Below are 20,700 nucleotides of genomic sequence, written 5' to 3'. Positions count from 1 at the left end.
AGTTAATAATTGGCTGAGCAAGATTTGACCTTAAAATGTGTAAATCATATTTCTTCTCTCCAATTTCTTTGTATTTTAGTTAAGATAACCCATACACCAATGAAACATTAATTGCCCCTTTCCTAGATTTTACTTAAGTTTTTAAGCCTCTAACACCCATTGGTAGAGTTACATATCCCTTTCTCTCTGATCCTGCACCACTTTGCACGTGCCTATTTTGTGAATTCGGTTTTTGAGTGTGTGTGTGTGTATGTGCTTATTCCATGCTCTGGGGTATTTGTAGGCCTGGCCTGTCATTTTTTTCCTCCACTGGAGCCTAGCACAGTGCCTGGTAAACACACAGGTACGTCTTGATTTAGTTGAGTGATTCATTATGACTCATGTTACTCTCTCATTCTTTAGTTTTGATGTAAATGAACAGGGGCCTTTAAAAACTGATGCCAGGTGGCCATCGTGCTATCAGAATCTGACTGCATCGTCTGTTTGCAGGTATCGTGCTTGTTGCCATTAATCCTTACGAACAGTTGCCAATCTATGGACAAGATGTCATCTATGCCTACAGTGGCCAAAACATGGGGGATATGGACCCCCACATCTTTGCTGTGGCAGAGGAAGCCTACAAGCAGATGGCCAGGTAAGAGTAACCGCAGCCCAGAGGTCCTCCTGGGTAGCCAGGGAGCAGAAAGGGGAATTTCTGCCTTTCTTCGCTGCTTTTGCTCAGTGGTGGAGTGGTGATTTTTCGGTTGAGGAAATGTCTTGGAAACAAAACCAGCCCGGGTTCTATTTCTTAGCACATTTCCTCATGTCGTCTTGTTCTTGTGAACCTGAACCTGGGCCTAGAGAGCAGTGGCTCCTTAGACTTGATTCATCTTTCGAGCAATGAAGTAAGTGCCTAGCATTTCATCTCTCCTTGACTTCCTTTTGGCTTTCTTTCCTCCCCTCCTGGTGTAATGAATCCGTTTTATAGCACCAGCATTCATTTTAGAGATCTCACTGAAGGCTCCCTTTCGAAGGAACCAGGATTCCTTGACAGCTTCTTGTGAGGCCCAGCATTTGGGGCAGAAATAGAAATTTCAGATTAGCAGTCATACATAGTGGTTTTGGACTTTTAGCCTGGAAGTTGGAGTTCTGTTTAGACACTTAAGTAGATCATCTCACTTTAGTTCTTTTTCTAGCTCGGAAAGATAGGTACAGGTCTGTTTCATCAGAAAATGGGCTGGGTGACTGTATTAGTGTTTTCCAGGGAAAGAGAACCAATAGGATGGGGGAAGAGTGTGTGTGTATGGAGGGTGGGGAAGTGGGTTTTTTTAAGGAGTTGGCTCATGCAGTTGTGGAGGCTTGGCGAGTCCATATCTGCAGGGTAGGCTGGCAGCCTGGAGAGCCACAGAAGAGCTGATGTTGCATTTGGAGTCTGAAGGCAGTCTGCTGTCCTAATTCTCTCTTCTTTGGGGGAGATCAATTTTTTTCCTCATAGAGCCTTCAACTGATTGGTTGAGGCCCACTCACGTTATGGAAGGCAATCTGTTTTACTTAAAGTTGACTAATTTAACATTAATCTCATCTAAAAAATAACTTCACCAGCAATATCTTGACTAGTGTTTGACCAAATATCTGGATACTGTGGTCTAGCCAAGGTACACGTAAAATTAATCATCACAGTAATGGCCTTGAGCTGTTCAGGCATAATGCAGGGGAAAGACAGTTTTACCAAAGTTTTGGTGGAAATGCATATTCCTGTTAATGTTAAATACTGGATCCTTTTAGCAAAATCTTTCTTGCCACCTCTAGAGAATGTCTTATGGAGCTAGCTGCAAACATAGGAAAGTCTTTTTAGGGGAGGGGGCTGATTAGGCTACTTTAGTGAGAGGAGAATTCCATTTAAGGTGGTCTGTGCTTCAGCGAGTCTCGGAGTATATTTTCAGCCCAATGAAAGTTTCCATGAGGGAAGGCTGTTTTGTAGGCTTCCTTACTGATTTGTAATGTTTTATTGCTGGACATGGAGATCAGTACATAAAAAGTTGGCTTCCTTAGAGATATACAGTGACCATATTCAAAGTAAGCAGTGATTGAAGAACTGAGCAATTTAATAAATAGTCTATAACCATTTTCTTTCTCCAAAATGTGGTAAGAGACTGCAGAGCTAAAATGTTTGCAACCTTTGGCCCCTGTAATGCCCTGAGAAAGACCACCTACTATATTTATCGGCTTCAGGGCTTGACAAGGAGTCACTTAGCTTGGTAACTTATTGATGCAACCTCCTGAGTATGGTTCAAGGGCAGATCATGGGCAGAAAAGAATGAGTTTTAGTGTGTTACAGCACACAGCCCCTTCACGTGTTACTGTTGGAGGTCAAGTGTGTGGCACAGTGGAGGGAGATCTGAGGTCTGGACAGGCTTTCACACCTTGAGAGAATCACTTAAGCTGAGTTTTCATTTGCTTCATGTGAAGATGACTATCCTTCCCTCCTTTGGAGGATGGTTTCTTTATGGTTCTAAAACAGAGACTGAGCATGGCTTAGTTCTGATGACTTTCTGCCAGGCTCGAAGTTCTAGTAAGTCTCTAAGGCTTGTTTTTTTCTGGATATCATTGATATTTGATTGTTTTACATCTCATTCTCCTCTCTTAGCCAGTTGCACTTAGATGTATCAGAAATTACTGCTCTTTATCAAAGACTTCTTGAGGCCCCTCTATAGCTTTGAGAATCTTCTGTCCTCCAGCTAGCTTGATCCACACCATAGATCCTCTTGACTAGATGCCTCCATTTTTCCCTTCCATGCCTGAAGCTGGGCTTTTGATTTTTCTACACTTGGATTATTTCACTTGTTTGAGTCCTCATTCCCATTCATTAGAGGGCGTCCAGGGTGGTGGTAATACCATCTTGCCTAGGTAACACATTTGATGATTAAAGGGTGTGGATGTTAAAGTTGGACCAGGAATTGCTTCCTTAAGAGTTTTCTTTAAGATTTTAAGGTTTATACTCACTTTACCCACTGAGTCTTCAGGGTGTAGCCAATTAATTTTGCTGAAATTCTTGTGTAGTTTTTGCTCATGAACGTGCATTAGAAATATAAGACCAGCACGTGTGGCCACAGGAGAGCGCTATTTTTGAATGTTCTGTTGTCAGCAGCTCAGGGTTTCTGTTATTGATCTGAGAGATGCATTAGAAACCCCAGCAGAATCTTTGTTGTGCAGGGAAAGAGGAGACCCGCTGGTCAGATGCAGGGAAGATTTTTGCTGTGTTTCCAGTATGGGCCTTCTCTGTCAACTTTGAGCGCTAGAACACATTTGTCTGACAATACTTGCCGACTATGTGTTGTGTTCTTCCTGACTCATCAGCAGTTGAAATAATTGTTATGTAATTCAAGTAGCCATGGCCTGGGACAGTGTGCTTTGAGTCTGAGCGTCTAACAACTGGGCAAAATAAAGGGGTAAGAAACTAAAGTTAATGACTTCCAGTATTTGGAGGCTATGACTCAATTGGGTCTTGGACTCAGCAATTCTTTCTCTTGATTCACTGAGGACTGGATTTTCTTTCTTAATGTTGTTCATCTGGGGACTCTTCAATTCCTCATGCTTTCAGTGGGTGAGGGAACTCTGTCAAAGCTCGAAGGAAGAAACCCAGACCTTTATCTCCATCCTGAGAGTTCTTAAAGTCTTGTTGTGCAGGAGGAAAGTAAGAGAAGAGGATTGGTTCACTGTCCCTAGCCCTGTTGAGAGTAAATGGAGATTCACAGTGAAGAAAAAGAAGGTTAAAGCAGTATAACACATCAAACTCATTAATTCTGTCCTCTGCATAAGGACCTGTAGCTGTGTGAGAAGGGAGACTGACCTCCACTGCTTGCTTCTTTCCTTCTGCCCCTCCCTCTCAGTTCGAGATCCAGAATGCCCTCTCCCTTATTTTTATCTGCCTCAATTCCAGCCTCAGCTCCTACTTTAAATCATATAGGGCAAAGATTTGTGAAGTATCAGTTGTTTGATAGGCTCCTTACTGAATGAATCCTAAGAAATGTAAGACCTCTCCCCACTTCTTAAGGAGCTCACAGTCTGATTAAGAGAGAAGACTAAATAGGCCAAAAAGTCTATAACTTCAGGAAGTATAACTAGAAGCAATGTGTGGGGTTATTTGAATTGGGTTCGGAAATGAGGCTGTCACAAATGGTCAAAGAAAACTGCAGGATTTAAGCTGGATCTTGATGAATTGGTTGGATACATAGAGTGAGAAGAAGGCATCTAGGTGGGTGGAATAGAGTGATCATAATGTCAGAAGTGGAACATCAAAAGGCATGGTCACAAAACTACAATAAGGTTGCTTCATACCCACTAGGATGTCTATAATTGAAAACACATAATAAATGTTGACAAGGATGTGGAGAAATTAGCGTCCTCATACACCACTAGTGGGAATGTAAAATGGTGCAGCCACTCTGGAAAATAGTCCGGCAGTTGTTCCAAAGGTTAAACATAGTTACCTCATGATCACTCTCATATATATTCCACTCTTAGATGTATACCCAGGAGAGATGAAAACATATATTGACCCAAAACTTATACACAAATGTTTATATTAGCATTATTCACAATAGCCAAAAGGTAAAAATAACCTGAATATCCACCAACTGATGAATGGATAAACAAAATGTGCCATGTCCATACAGTGGAATATCGTTTGGCCATAAAAAGGAACAAAGTACTGATACACACTACAACATGGATGAACCTTGAAAACATAATGCTAAGTGAAAGAAGCAAGACACAAAAGACCACATGTTGTATGATTCCATTTATTTGAAATGTCCGGGATAGAGAAATCTATGGAGAGAGAAAGTAGATTAGTGGTTACCTAAGGCTCGTGGTTTGAGATGAAATGATTAGTGATTGTTAATGGGTATGGTGTTTTTTTGGGGGAAGGGGGGGGTGAATGATGAAAATGTTCTAAAACTGATTGTTGTGATGCACAACTCTGCAGATGTACTAAAAACCATTGAATTGTATACCTTAAATGGGTGAATTGTGTATTCTGTGAATTAAATATCTCAAAAAAGCTATTGTAAACAAAAGGCATGGTCAGGGACCAGTACCCAGAAGAGTTTACCGTATGTGGTGAGTGGTCTGTAGGGCTGTTGGAGACTGTGCAGTTAGGGTGGGGCCAGACTGTGGAGGCCTGTGAAGAGGGTGAATTTTGGGGAGAAAATTGTGTTCTACTAACAGAGGCTATGAAGATGGTCAAACGAGTTCGGGAAACCCTGGATTTATCATGTGAAACATCTTCCTTTAAGGCAGGGCTTCTCCTAGCAGTTATGTTGACATGCATTCTGAGTCTCCAAGATGGGGATGCATTATGCTGGGTTTGCAAATCATGTGTAGACACAAAACTGTTTTCAATGATTATCTCAAGGGACTAATGTTCTTTACACCCCTCTTTGGGAATTGCTGGCCTAGAGCAACAGAGACATTTTAGAGCTTGTTAGATAAGGAGATAAGATGATACAAGGGATGTTCAAAGAAAAATTTTTCTGATGGACCCTATTTCATAATGATCTTTTATTCTCCATATTCCTATACCATTTCCAAGGATGAGAACACCTTGTTGTGAGAAGCTTAGATTCTTGTGGAAGTATCTTGTCTGTTGTAAACGACCTGTATACAGTGTGTGAGACCCTGCACACCATGTGATGATCTATTTCTTGTGTCACCAGCACTTTACCTGAGGGCACATGATTGGTGTTCAAGGAATAGTAGAAATAGTCAACACATTAATGCGTTTATTTCTCACAACTGTGAAGTGAGATTAGTTATTCCCACCATGCAGATAAGGATAGAGACATGAGGACTTAGAACTATTCTCCAAGGTCATGAAAATAGTACATAGGTGAAGCTCAAATTCAGACCCCATCTGTTTGCCTTACATTAGCGGCGAAGCCAGTCTACCTCCCTCAGTGGTACCTACTGACTGGCCCCAGACAGTCTTCCCAGAAAAGAGCAGACTCTAGTTCTCAGGGTACCATAAGGGGAAAAGGATAGACCTTTTCCCTTAATAGTTCAAAAGTGTCTGAAATTCCACAGTGAGACTAGCGTTTTGGTGCATTTTCTAGCTTTGCTGGTGGGAGTGGACCATCTTATTGGGCTGGCCAGGTCTGGTCTCTCTTCAAGCTGTTTGTGGTGGTTTTCTGAAAGAGTGGGGACACTGCAAAGCAAAGTTATTTGCTCAGGTAGCCAAGGTAATTGAGCACGCACTTTTCCATCAGTCCTTGCTCTGTTGCTAAGCTGTGACTAGTAGTGAAAGATGGGACTGCTATTACCTGGGAGCCCGGGGAGGGAGTGCACCTAGGCACACCTGTGGTGGATGATGGACACAGGCCCTCATGCATGGGAGTGTTCCTGGAGATGTGGGAGGAGCTCCTTGAGAGTGACTGTGCTCACTGGGTTGGAGGGTGGGAATCTAATTCATAAACCCTGCTGGGGTCTTGGGAGAGGATAGCTTGCTGGGTTTGCGCCCCACAAGCGTGAAAGGTTTGGAGAGAATTTGATGCCCTTTCAGGGTAACAGTATGAAAGTAAGTGTCCATAGTGAGAAAGGCACCCCCTCCCCCACCAAAAAAAAAAAACCTAGAACTGCTTCACTTTGTTAAGCAGGAGGAAGAGATTTTAATGATGATGGTATGAGTGGAAGTGAGAGACTGTCCTCTGTGGCCAGTGACAACCAAAAGCAAGCACATTAGCTCTTCTCAGGGCAATGAGAAAAATTCCTGATTGTAGAAATGTGTTGGAAGGGAGAGGAAATGAGGAAGCTCTGCATTTTCCATTTTTGAGGTCAAAAATAAAAAATAGAATTGACACCTTTATCTTGCCAGTCTTTGCGCTGAAATACTCCAGGATATACAAGACTGGACTGAGGACTTTTCAGGATCTCTTCAGCTGTAGACTCTGGAATTTGGATCTTTGGGAAAACAATTTTTAAAAGGAATTATACATAAGTGAACCAAATCCATACTTTGCTTTGAGATTAAGTTTTAACTAGGATGATGTCAGTTTCTTCCTTCCTTTTTGAAGTAAGGTGATTTATTATTCTGCGTTGTTGTACAGTTTGGGGCAAGTTTGGGACGTGAAGTACTCGGTGATTAGACCTGATGTTTTCAGTGAAAGAACTTCATGTTACTGCTGAGAGCAGAGCCAGGTTTTGTTTCTCTGTAAGTTGTTTGCTGTGCAGGAGTGTCCAGGCTTCAGTCCCTGGTAATGTTGTCTCCCTCACCTACTGTGTGTTGTGGACAAAGCTTTGCCCCTGTGGTTCTCAGTGTCCTCACTCTTTAAGGAGAACATTGGCCCAGTCTCAGAGAGACTTGGACTTAGTGAGAAGTCATGAGGAAGCTTGGACGCCATTGAGCACTGTAAAAATCTGGTGTGCGGATGTTAAAGCTGACAGACAGCTTCATTGACTGTTGCTTAATATAACAAATGATGGAATCACTGAGGAGGTCAGTAATTAGGGAGCAATGACTTGCTGAATTTTTACAGTGAAATCTGAAACCATGACTTCATTCAACCCTGACTTTTTGGATGAAGTTTTGTTTTCCTTCCCACTCATGATTTCAAGTTGAGACTGGTCAGGACCACGTTGCTTTAGGACAAGTATAGGAGATGCTCAAGAACACAGGAAAGGCTTTTAATTTTTTCTCAGGCATTATCTCTTATTTCTAGAACATGCCCTGAGTAGTTCCCCTCTGTTCAGAGTCTCCCTGGGATGCTCTCTTCACTGGGCTGTTCACCGGTACCTCTTCTTTCTGCTCTCCTCTGTCTCCTCTTCCAGCCCCTCCTGCCCAGCCACGCCTGTGCACACCACCTCCCTCCCCAAGGGACGCCGCAGCAGTGAGGTCTGTAGCATCGTTTTGATCCTTTATAATCTTTTATGTGCTATCATTCTTTATATTTCTACCTATCATGTTTAAAATTCTAGTTTTATCACTTGAATTTCTGAGTGTAGGGGAAAGTTAAGTGTGCAGTGAATGTGGCTAATGATGTCCCTGTGTTAAAAGAAATTGATAGTAAGTGGATGCTGTTGTCTCCTTTTAAACTTGTGAATTTAGAAAAGTATAGGACTGGACCATTCCCATTGTCTAACTTTGAGGACCCTGCAGAGGTCATGAATGTTATTAATAGTTGCTTATCTGCAGTGTATCTAACATGCTTCATGAAGATGCTTCTGTTTGCTTTCACCCGTGGGTCTGAGCTCTGTCCCGTGCAGTGGTACAGGACAGTGAGTGTTTCCTCACACATGGCAGCCCTGCTGGACCCAACATCCTGGCTCCTACAGCCATTCTGAGCATGGTTTTCAGACCCTCTCCCATTGTGGTAACCTGTGGACACCATCTGGTCTTTGTGTTGGTGGTCACTGGATGTGGTCTGCCAGATGAGGGGAAGAGTTACTGCTTATACAAAACTTCTGTTAGAGGAGCCTGTAACTGCAATGACTTTTGGCAGACATTACATATTGTTGACTTTAATAAGTTTGCAAGCTGCTAAATTCTATCCACCCCCTGCCTACATATGCACAAACATTATTTTATTACCACTTTAATGAGATTTAATTGACTGGCAATAAACTGCGCATATTTAAAGTGCAGTTACGCACCTTAAATTGGAGATACAGTTTGACACATCCTGACATGTGTACACACCCGTGAAACCACCACAATCCAGATAATGAGCATTTCTTTAACTCTCCCAAATTTTCTTCTGTTCCTTTGAAATCCACCCCTCTGCCCCCAGGTAACCACTGATCTACTTTCTGTCACTATAAATTCAAACTCCTTTTAAGATATGTTGCCCTCATTCTGCACTGCTCAATTGATTTTTCACGTGCTGAGCAGGATTCTACAGTCATCCATATTAAATTTCACCTTTTGTGCCTGTGTCCCATTATTCTAGCGAGTGTGTCTTTTTGAATCCTGATTTTTGCATCTGACCTATTAGGTCTCCCTGGTTTGATGCGTGTGCAAATTTAACAGATCGGTTTTCTCTCTTCTCATGCACTGATTAAGAAGTGTTAATATGGTTGCATTCCTATAACATGCGGGGAACGGTTCTTTCTCTAGGTACTAATAATTTAATAGAACTAAAAATTTAGTCAAGTACTTACCTGTATTTTTAAATCTTGTTAAAACCTGTGCACACTGGGTTGGTCAGGCAGGATTTTTTTCACTGTTTATGTTCAAGGAGCTGGGCTAGCACACACCGCAGTTAACACTCCAGCCTCACTGCTTCCTTCCCATCGTATTTTGCTCTGGTCAAGTTCTTTCACTTAAGACACTTCCATTTCCTCAACCGAAACAAGAGAATGTGTGTGTGTCCTTCCCTTCTCAGGTTATTGTAAGGAATAAATGGTGCCTCACACACTTGAGCCTAAGCACAGAGTCCCGCGCTGGGCACTGCCCAGTGGACACAAGCTCTTGTGGTTACTACAGACTGTTCTTGTTCCACAGCCTTGTTCTGATGTCAAAGTCAAACTTAGCACCCCACGTGGATTTCTTTTGGAATTCATAGTGGTGATGACATCTGAGTAAGACTTAGTTTTTCAAGGTGTCTGAAATAATTTTCAGTGTAAAAAGCTAATGAAATGTGAAGCCTAGCAGAATGAAATGGCATTTCTATTTACATTGTAGTAATGCCTTTCACGCCATGTTAACCACTCTTTTTCTTTTTTAACTGCAAATTTTTACATTTATATCCTGGAAAACAGAGTAGCTGTAAACCTAGTCTAATGGGCCTAAGTTTATTAGGAAAGGAAGATCCATAGCAAGTTACCTAAGTTAACCTCACTTTTCACCAGTGCCTGCATCTATAAAATGGGGATAAAATAGTGTGTAGTTCATAAGATTGTTTAGAATTAAACGATTTGATAAACTGAAAAGTGCTTAGGTGATTTCTGGCACAGAGTAAGTGTTCAGTAAGTGTTCGATATAGTGATGGTGGTCGTGACAATAATGATGATAAATAATATGTGATGTCCATCATTATCGTTTCGTAGCGTCTGAAAGAAAGAAGTGCTGGAAAGAGAATTCAAAGCTGAGTTGGGATTCCCTCTGTGGGTCGCCCTCAGAGAACACATAGTCCTTCAGGGCCAACAGAAGAGTATAAGAATGGCAATTCCATGTGGTTAACAATGTTCTTTTGGACTTTTTTATAGGTTTGTGTTTGAAATTAGCATTATAGAAGTTTACAGGTGGTTGCCAATCTATCTAGAGGAAATACAGCGTCAATTGCATTATGTTTAAACCTATTTATTGTCATATACAGAAGCCAACAACTTTCAGTGTTGAACTTAGAGTGAAATTGCACTGTTACTGTCCGAGCAGCCCCTCGCATGGTGATAGAATGTGGACACCCTGCCCTTTTGGTGATGCCGTCTGTAAGCTTAAGCAAAGAGAAAGTACTACATGATGCTGCAGGAACTGAACGATTATTCGATTATTTCCTAGGCAGTTGCTTGAAGGACAGCCTGCCAGATACCACTACCTGAGCATGTTGTGGGGGCCAGAAAGCAGCTTTTCACAAGTGGCCAGAAGTAAGACTTGGTCACTTCTGGTGCCTGCGGTGGTGAATCAGCTGGTTAGAGCAGCGGTTTTCAAACTGTGGAGCTGTATCAGTTTTGGGAAGATGATTCACTGGAGTGTGGGAAGAAAATATTAGAACTTTATTTTTTTGCATCTTTTTAAGATTTAAAGTACCATTTGTGTATCTTTTATAATGTGCACAGTATATTAGTATAGTAGCACAGAAAGTAATTTATAAATATGTATTTCAGGGGAGCATGCTCACAGTTGCCATTATTGATGGAGGTGCATGTTCAAAACAGATGATTAGCGTCCAGGGCATTGTCTAAAGCCACAGAGGAAATAGTCTTTGTGGACCAGTTCATGATCCATAGAGGAAAAACTGTCCCCCAGCCACTGCTGTGGGTATTGTGGTTGCGCTACAAATGGGAAAAGGGTGAGAGAAGGTGGCTGGTTCAGTGCAACCCATCCCCATCATAGGAGACGTAATCAAGAGTGCGTACCATTGTCCCTGTATCAGTGTGCTCTTTCTAGACTGGGTTAAAGAGCACTGCTTTTTATAGTAGCTCTTCAGTTACATTACGACATAGGTGTACAATGATGGTCTTGTTATTTAGCTTAAAAAAGCAAAGAAACCCTTGGGGAGGTCCTTTATCATGGCAATAAATTGTTAGACTCGAATCCCAGTATGTGACTAGGTCTGGCCTTTCCCATAGATGGAGTAAGCAGAGGTTCCCATAAATGGCTCCACGTCAGAATCACTTAGGGACCCCCCCTCACCCCACCCCTTACTGAAACCAAAATATCTATATTTTTTTAAAGCTCTACGAGTGATTCAAGAAGGAGTAAGCCTTTGGACTAGTGTTTGGGGAACTTCTGGAATAGATAAGTATCTATGATTTCTGGGATTCAGAACTGGTGCTCACAAAAAGAATCTGTGTTACAAGATTTAATAGTCTCCAATCTTTAAGTTCTGGTTGGTTGCTTTTGACATCTCAGTATGAATTAAGGATCTAAGAGTGGGTTTTGATCAAGGAAGGAAAGTACAGAATTTGAAAGCCTATTAAAAGGTAGAGGATCCTTGAATTGTAGTAGATGCCCAGCCTCTTCTGCAGTGACTGTCAACCGTGGCTGCACGTGAGAATCACCAGGATGGTTTCAAAGCACTCATGCCCAGGCCTCACCCACAGAGGTTGAGTTAATGAGTTGGGGCTCAGGTGTTGATATTTATTGAACACTCCCAGATGCTATCTGTGTGGGGTCAGCGTTGAGAACTTTGCTGAAACCACCTGTGTAAGTCAAGTACTCCACCTGGTCTTTGTCAACAGCAGAGTCTTGGGAGGTGAGAGAACTCTTCTGTGCATGAGGAGTGTTGCAGAAAGCCTGCAGGTGGTGCAGCACGTCCAGGAGAAAGCCCTGTGTTTATGTCCTTTAGAACCACAGTGGATGGACTTAAAAATAAATACTTTGTGAGCCTGCCTAGCTCCTGCCCCTGTTATAGATCAATGATATTAGAAGACAGAAGAGGGGCACCTATAGCCAAAAGATGACAGAAATTAATTTGGTCCTCTGTATTCCCAGAACTGGAGAACAGAATGCATCATGATCAATGGCCTGCTTTAAAAAAAAGATGTCCTTTTTGGTTAAAAAGGGAATTAACCTTCTTTGGAAGAGCAAGAACTAAGAGTACTTAGAATTATGGGATTTCTTTTTAGAAAATGCCTTTCACCTAGTACCAGAGAGAGAGAAAGAGCAGTCGGGAAATCCTAGCACTCAGCCACTTCTGATTCATCCTTATGTACCCCTAACCTTGTGTCCGCTTAGAGATTGAGGACATGTTGATATAGACATGTGAACTATTGAGAGTCTAGCTGCACTTAGTTTAAATGTGTAGTACCAATCTTCAGATAGGGTATTGGGGATCAATTTATGCTCACTCTAGCTTATTCTTCCCTATTGGGTCATTGGGCTCCTAGAGTTATTTTCTATTTGTCATTGCGCCCATTGATCCTTCATAATTACCTGTTGTGTATGAATTGTAGCTCAGTGATCCAAAGCAGAGATCTTTTTTCCCATCTGCATGAGGTTGTCATTTCTACAGTTCTGTTCATTTTACTTCTTTGTATTTGTACAGCCCCTTATATTTTATGTTGCAGAGTATATGTGTTCATGAAATGCATAGAATGACTTAAGATTTTCCTTCTTGGAGTGGGAAGGCTTTTGAGTTCAAAATCTTCCAGGATAGGGGTTCCTTTTTCAGCATCTTCAGTTTTGTGGTACCTAGTCTGGGCTGGAAACTTCTAGACCCTCAGGAGGCAGCCATTCCACCGTTTGAAACTCTTAGAGGGGAACAGATATCTGTCTCCTGTCTCTCCCACCCTAGGGCCTTCCTCTTTTCTGGAGCAGTCCCCAGAACAGACTGCCCAGGGAATCTCATTCAGTCTTGTCTTCTTCAAACTAAACTCTTCCGGGCCTAGCTAGCATTCCTCATGTGACAATTCACTGTTCTGATTGACTTCCCCTGACTATATCCCAATTTTTTGATAAATTCTGTGAAATGTGCCATTCGTAGTTGAGCCAAGAGTCTAGATCTAGACTGACCGGAGAAGATTGTAGCCCTCTTCTTTTCTCTGGGATAGAAACACTTGGAGGCTACATTAATAAAAATTTGCTAATAGTTTGTTGCTGTAATGGTTGATAACAAGTCAACCAAAATATTCCAATGCTCTCCTCTGAACTGCAGTCACGCCACTGCGTTGGTTTGATATAATACCGTTGTGATGTGTGTTATGGACCCTGTCCAGATCACAGAGCTAAGTGGCAGTGTCCATTTTAGCACCCAGGTTTTCCTGTTCTCCAGTGCTTCCCCTCTCACTGAGTTGGGCTGATGATGGAGTGTTCTTAGAATTAATCAAAAGTGTCTTCACTGTCAGCAGCAGTAAATCGCCAAAATGACTTTTTCACAAGCCATCATAGAGTTTCTCACTTAGGGGATCTGTAAGAAGAGACTAGATTGTTTACTCTTAAAGAAGTTGTCTGGAAGAGAAACAAGAAAATTCCACTTCCTGTCATCCTGCAGCCCCATCCTATGGGTCATGAGTTGCCTCTTCCACCGGTACTGGTGTGCTGTCAGTCTCAAACCAAGGATACCAAAGCTGGACTTGGCTTCCCTTTGAGGCTTGGCTTCTTCCTTAGACTGGTCCAGGGGATTCCCCTCAGCCAAGAGGTGGGAAGTAAAGGGCCCAAATTGGGAATGACACTGCTTGCTTCCTTTGGTTCCATTGCATCCCTTCCCCCAGGGCTTCCACTTCCTGCACCAAGAAGCCTCTCCTGGTTCCCCTCAACAGGTGGGACTTCCCTCACTTCACATCCTGAATTCCTCAGGTCCATGGTTTAGAGTGAAACTGATGTTCACATCCCCCAGGCCTGGATCTTGATATCTGAATGAGAATTTAACAAACTTTAAAAAAATTCATTTCTCCACAGCAGCAGGCAGGATTCCAAGACAATTATCATTCTGGGAACTCAAGAATCTTGTTTTGGTACTCAAAGCATGAGCTTGGGCACTTTTTATTTCTCTTTGCCTTCATGTTAAAATAATCCTCATTATCCTGAGGCATTACTGGCTTGAGTTAAGGAAGGAGAATGCCATGTTAAAGAAATGTAAGAGAAAAGTATATTAATGTATTTCAAAAGTATTTTCCTTTTTTGTTGATATGCGTGATAATAATCGGGAATGTTCTCTAACATCATAAGTGATGTATGAGTGCTACTTAATTGTCATTGCAGCACTAACTCAGTCTTACAGGTTGCCAATGGAATTACAGAAGTTACACATCTTGCCTAAGGCCTGTAGCTGGCAGTTGGCAGAGGTGATATGAACCCTAACTCCAGATTGTGTGCCCTTGAGCACTTTGGTACACTACTTCCTGGAAAAAATGACTGCTGTGCTTCTCGCTTGGGAAACTGGGTAGATGAAAGTTCTGTCTGCTGAAACCAGGAAGATGGGGGAAAGGAGGAGGAAAAACTAAGGGGGATTCAAAATGAGTTTGGGACCTGTTTCATTCGAGATCCTCCCACCTCTACCCCCATCCCCCCACCCCCAACATCCACATAGAGCTTGTCTGGTAGTTTAATACATGATGAAGTTGAGAGAGGTCTTGGCCTATAGATGGTACTTAAAGCCTTTGGAATGGATGATGTCATTCAGGGAGAGATTGCTGGGGAAGAGGAAACTTCCCAGATCTAACCCCAAGGAACAATAGCATTTAAAGATCTGGCAAAGGAAGAGGAACCTGTAACTAAGAAATCTGGGCTGGTGAGTGAATCTTAGCTGGGGGTGATGCCTCCTCCTCTGGGGAAACTGGAAATGTGTGTAAGATTTTTGTTTAACACAAATGAGGTGGGGAAATTGGGGTAGTAATGTATTGATTAGATTACTGCATCCATTGGGTGGTGGTTGGGAATGTGGAGCAACCTGCAATGTGCTGTGCAGTCCTGTGCATCTGAGAATTGCCTTCCATTGCTCCACCCCAGTGCCAAATGATCTTTAACATTTTTTGTAACTCTCACATTTATGCTGCCCTTTAGTTTTCAGGCCCTTTATCTCTCCCTTACCTCACGACTCCTCACCGAAACTCAAGGAGGGTGGAAGGGCAGGCTTTATTGTATCCCCTGTTGAGAACTGAGGCCTTGAGAGGGTTGGCCAAAGTCACCAAGCTCATGAGTGGCACAACTGGTGTTTCAACCCATTCTCAGGCCACTACTCCAGGGTTGTCATTGTTTTGTTCTCCTCCTCCTGTGTCTCTGTCTGGCCTGAATCTGGAGAACCTGGGTTTCTAGCCAAACTCCCACAGGGATGCCGGGCTTGTGCCAATTAACTTGCTCCATCTGATGGGAAGTTTTCATGGCTGCTGCATGACAGTGTCTCCTGGGAAGTGTGAGAGCCGCCCTTTTGGACACCTGGATTGCTCCGCAATGGATGATCATAGTACAGGTGATAATTCATCCTTGGTAGATTCCCATACATGTACTTTGAGTACAGAGCCAGCAGTGGATTTCAGACAGACACATTCTTTGCTTTTCCCTGTTCTTAGCATCTCTCTGCACACTTGATGTGCTGCATCTGTGCATATGTGGATGACTCTGGGTGAGCATAAAATGTGATACAGGAATGTCCTGGGTATGAAAGTTTCTGCCCTGGAGATCACAGTAGCCCTTTAAATTTTCAGATTAGACAAGTAACTATGTAATATTAATTAGATGGCTGTCCAAAGATTCTCTTGCCTAAAAATATCCATCTCTCTGGCCTATCACTTTATTTGAAGTGTTACCTGTCTTCTCAGCTATGAGTCAAAAACTATTAAAATATGCATACTATCTGAGAGGGAAAATGTCATATGTCACACCTTTAAAATGCGACTTGGGTCTATTGCCTCTGATTTCTACCACCACTGCTTGAGTTCAGAGCCTCATACCCCATTTGGGTCACTCCTGCAGCCACTGAATAGGGCTCCGTCTTGCCTGTGTTTCTTCTAACTCCCGAGTCCATCCTCCATGCTGCTGGAGAAGAGGGAGTGTGTGTTTGCTTTAAGGTAAATGATTTCAGAATGTGAAAATGCTGATGGAAAGGAGCTAGTTGGGAGGGAAAGGTTGAAGCCACAGAGGATGGAGACAGAGGATAACTGACAGAGTGGAGTGCCCGATGTGGGGGTGGGGTCCAGAGCTCAGATGATGAAATTTACCTCTCTAAGAAGGCAGAGTTCTCTTGTTATTAGAGAAGCGGGGAGAAAAGCCAGGTGCTGCTGATGCGGGAAGATTGGTAGATGTGGTGGCAGGAAGTTGAGGAACTGTTCCGGGCCTTGTCCTTCCATTGTTAAGATCCCTGTGTTCTTGGCACATGATAGAAGCTGCCATGTTGGATGAAAAATGCGTGGGTTTTATAATGTCTCATTGTCGATGTCCCCTGGCAAATCCTTGGGATAGGAATAGGTCACATGTGTTTGGGGGAAAGAGAGTCTGAACCTGAACCTGCAAAGTGTGCTGTGAGCTAACATGCAGTCACTGCAAAGCCAGGTGGGTGGCCGGATGCAATGACTGTGTCTCTCAGGACAGGTGCCTGGGGGTGGGGGGAGCTGCAGTGTTTTTCTAAGGAGGCTGTGGCAAGCAAGCTTGGACAGCTGTAGTGTGGTGTTGAAGACAGTCAATCAGTGTGATACCCTTGTGGACCTGTCCCCTCTGCCCTGGTCAGTGGCCACAGACTCTCTCACTCAGGTTCCCTTGTTCTTGTCACAGGTGGGATGGAGAGACCACGCAAGAGAAAGTGGGATAGAGTCAGACCTTGACAGCTGCAGAGATTCTTAGATATATTTTTTGCTCCAACTCATTTATTTTACAGAAAATGTGAAGTTGAGCGCCAAGGAGGAGAGGGGGCTTGGTAGGCTGTGCATTGGATTTGTGCTGAGGCTCCCAGGGTACCAGACTCCCAGTCCAGTGCTCCTTCTAACCTTCTGTGGAAAGGCCAGCTCCCTGGGTGTGATCAGACCCCCAGTTCTGCTCAGTGCCTGTGTCTTGATATGAACTGAGGAAGGCCTCAGGCCCAGACCTCCTCATGCCTTGGCCAAGATGGGCATCAGATTGAGCCATTATGTGAAATAGTTGTTGAGACAGATTTTCAAAGAAATGGCTCGTTGACTTCTGGCCTTTAAGAGATGAGACCACAGAAACAAGTGAGTTGTGAAGAGAGGGATAAATCCAGGACAGAGGATAGTGTTTTCCAGAACAACGTAGAGAGTCCAGCATGAGGAGGGCAGGTGTGGTTGGGTCCTCTAACGATCTGGAAAGAAAGCAGGAAGGCAACAGAGGTGGACTCGAGCCCTGAGCAGCTGGTGCCCTCTCATTTGTCGTTTAATAACCACCCTTACCTCTTCTTTTAAAAGTTAAAATAGTAAGAACTGTGACTTCTATAAGTTTGTGTAATAGGTTAGAGTTCCTCCACTAACTACTTGATAATAGTATATTTTAAAAGAACGTTTATGAACTTTCCTTTTTCAAATGTCAGTCAGGTTTTATAGGGGGTCTATTTTGTCTGTGTGGGATGAAACAGGGTTTCACATTATGCTTCTAGACAAGAAAAGTACAATAGTGCAAGCTGGGGGATAGATCTTCACCTGAGCTAGTCGGAGAAAATTGTGCTGCTACTACTTTGGTTAGTCTGGGATATCTGTCTGTCTACTTCTCTCCCTCCCTCCCTCTTTCCTTGTGATTCTTTAAAATTGCTTACTAAAGCCACCATTTATTAGCCTGAGAGTGCTAGTTGAAATGTTTACATGCGAAAACAATTGTGCTGTGATGCCGTGGCACAGCAACAGCTCCCTCATCTCGGAAGCAGCCGTCTGGTGGGATGATTAAGAGTGTGGATGCTGGAGCTGCCAGAGTCTGTCTCATGCTGCTGCTCACTAGTGGGGTGACCTTAGGCAGGTCATATAAGCTTTGTGTGTCTCAGTTTCCTCATCAGTAATGTGGAAGTAATAAGAAAGGGTCCTATTCCTAGGAGTATTCTGAGGATCAATTGTTGGACACATGGAAAATGCCTGACACATAGAAGGTGCTACATGTTAGCTAATATTACCATTTTTGTAAAGCATTCCGTGATTGACTATATAAATCCAATTTAAATAGTATCTTCACATTTATATTTTAAAGATTTTAAATGGTCCTTTAGACATTTCTACTATGGGTTCTATAGTATACAAGGAAGGAAAAAATCTAAGAAATTAAGGTCTTAACATGTCTTTTATTATTAAGACTTGTTTTAGAACAATTTTAGGTTCACAACCAGATTGAATGGAAGGTACAGAGAATTTCCATAGATCCTCTGCCCCCACACATGCATAGCGCCTCCCTCATTATCCACATACCCCACCAGAGTGGTCCATTTGTTATAACTAATGAACCTACATTGACACGTCATAACCACCTAAAGTCCATAGTTACCTTAGGTTTCACTCTTGGTCTTGTACATTCTGTGGTTTTGGACAAATGTATAATGACATGTATCCATCATTACGGTATCATACAGAGTATTTTCACTGCCCTCAAAGTCCTCTGTGCTCCACCTATTTATCCCCCACAACCCCTGTCAACTACTGATTTTTTTATTGTCTCCATAGTTTTACCTTTTCCAGAATGTCATATAATTGGAATCACATAGTGTGTAGCCTTTTCAGATTAGCTTCTTTTACTTAGTAATATGCATTTAAGGTTGCTCTATGGCTTTTCATAGCTTGATAGCTCATTTCTTTTTAGCACTGAATAATAATCCATTGTCTGGAGGTACCACAGTTTATTTTTCCATTCACCTACTGAAGGAAATCTTGGTTGCTTCAAGTTCTGTCAATTATGAATAAAGCTGTCATAAACATTTGTGTGCAGGTTTTTGGGTAGATATAAAAGGGTATGTGTGCCATTAAGCAAAAGGATATGAGTGACTGAGGAAAAAAACCCCATCTTAAAGTGGCCCATTTGGCCCTCATATTTGAAGTCAGATGCAAGAAACAGAAACAAAAGAACTGCCTAAATAATCATTGAAATCCCCAAATCAGATTATCTTTTAAGGGATGCTTGAATTTTCCAAAATTTCTATAGGGAATTAACTAAAATTTAATGTTAACTGGCATTTCTAGGAGTCAGGGAAGTCAAATCAGGCTACTGGCAAAGGGTATCACAGTTTGTTTCTTTTTTAGTGTTTTATTTGATAAACATTTGAAGGGAAAGAACTCTTCCATTTGTCAGATAAAACACCACAGAATTAAGGGATTTCTGTTCCATCTTGGCTGCTTAAAAAATCACCAAACATAACTTATTGGGGAATAAAGGGACTGGAATTGTTCTTGAATAGTTTGCTGTGTCTCATCTTTTGACATAACTTGTAGATTTTGATAGGCTCAAAGTAAAAGGGATTTTCAGTGCCTATCCTTCAAGAAAACTCACCAAGTTACTATTATAATCCAAGAAAAATTAAAACATGTCCACAAAAAACCTTGTACACGAATATTTATATTTACTCATAATGGCCAAAAAGTGGCAACAACCTAAATGTCCATCAACTGAAAAATGGATAAACAACGGTGGTATATCCATACAATGGAATATTATATTGTTCAGCCATAAAAAGGAATGAAGTATTGAAACATGCTACAACATACTTAAAACTTGGAAACATTATACTAAATGAAAGAAGCCACTCTGAAGGTCATATAATATATGATTCCATTCATATGAAAGTAGAGATTAGGGGAATCTATAGAGACAAAGTAGAGTAGCGAATGCCTGGGGTTAGTGGGACTAATGGGAAGTTAATAATAATGGGCATGGAGCTTCTTTTTGGAGTGACGAAAATGTTCTAAAATTGATTTTGACAATCGTTGCACAACTCTGTTAACATGCTAAAAATCATTGAGTTGCACACTTTGAGTGAATCGCATGGTATTTGAATTATATCTCAATAAAACTGTTACCCCCTGCCCCCAATAATGAAAGAGGTAGATAGTAGCAGATTTAGTGATGCTATTTTAGAGAAGGTGGACAGGAACTACTTCTCTTAGATGCTATCATTTGAGCCTAGACTTGATAGTAAGGTTGAGACAGGTGGAAAGAAGGCAGGGAGGCAGGTGTGAATAATATAGTGTAAAGAATCCCATCCTAAATGATTTGTTTGTATATCTGTACATATGCACTACCTTGAGAAGAATTCAGTGCCACATGTTCTAACCAATATGCATATAAATCTACCTTATTATTTAAGAGAAAGTGTTTCTCCAAATCATAAGCCAGCCTTTTAAATTTAAACTTCATTAAATATAAAATGACAATTTAAAAAGAAGACATTTAAGTTTTAGGTTCATATAAGACTAGATCCTGGGCTAATCTTTGTCATGGTGGAATTGAGAGTCAGACACAGCATGGTAATGAAGCAAAAAGAGAATGGGACTAAAGAGAAAGCATTTCAGCAGCTGGGCAGCAGGGCCCATCTCAAGGTCAAGGTTGCACAGCCCTCTGGTCTTGCAAAGCCTTGCCCACTGCCTAACACATCCCATCTTTAGCCCTTTCCCTATGTCCCTTTTCTACCAGTCAAGAAGTCAAAACATGGCTTA

At 42.1% G+C, this 20,700-nt stretch overlaps 1 protein-coding gene across 5 annotated transcripts in view; it reads left to right on the top strand.

Moving 5' to 3' along the window:
- Positions 1-20,700, top strand: part of MYO5B (myosin VB) — a 348,390-nt gene that overhangs the window by 155,231 nt on the left and 172,459 nt on the right. For 3 of the 5 annotated variants that reach the window (XM_070630194.1, XM_070630195.1, XM_008514690.2), the window contains exon 4: positions 490-634. In XM_070630194.1, the coding sequence (XP_070486295.1) occupies positions 490-634 (145 nt within the window). Of the gene's footprint in view, positions 1-489; positions 635-7,575; positions 7,868-15,521; positions 15,543-20,700 lie in introns of those variants that run through there. The other 2 variants (XM_008514691.2, XM_070630196.1) reach the window with 2 other exon arrangements.

The sequence above is a fragment of the Equus przewalskii genome, chromosome 7, assembly GCF_037783145.1.
Source record: "Equus przewalskii isolate Varuska chromosome 7, EquPr2, whole genome shotgun sequence".
Taxonomy (NCBI): Eukaryota; Metazoa; Chordata; class Mammalia; order Perissodactyla; family Equidae; genus Equus; species Equus przewalskii.
This window is presented reverse-complemented; position numbering and strand designations above follow the sequence as displayed.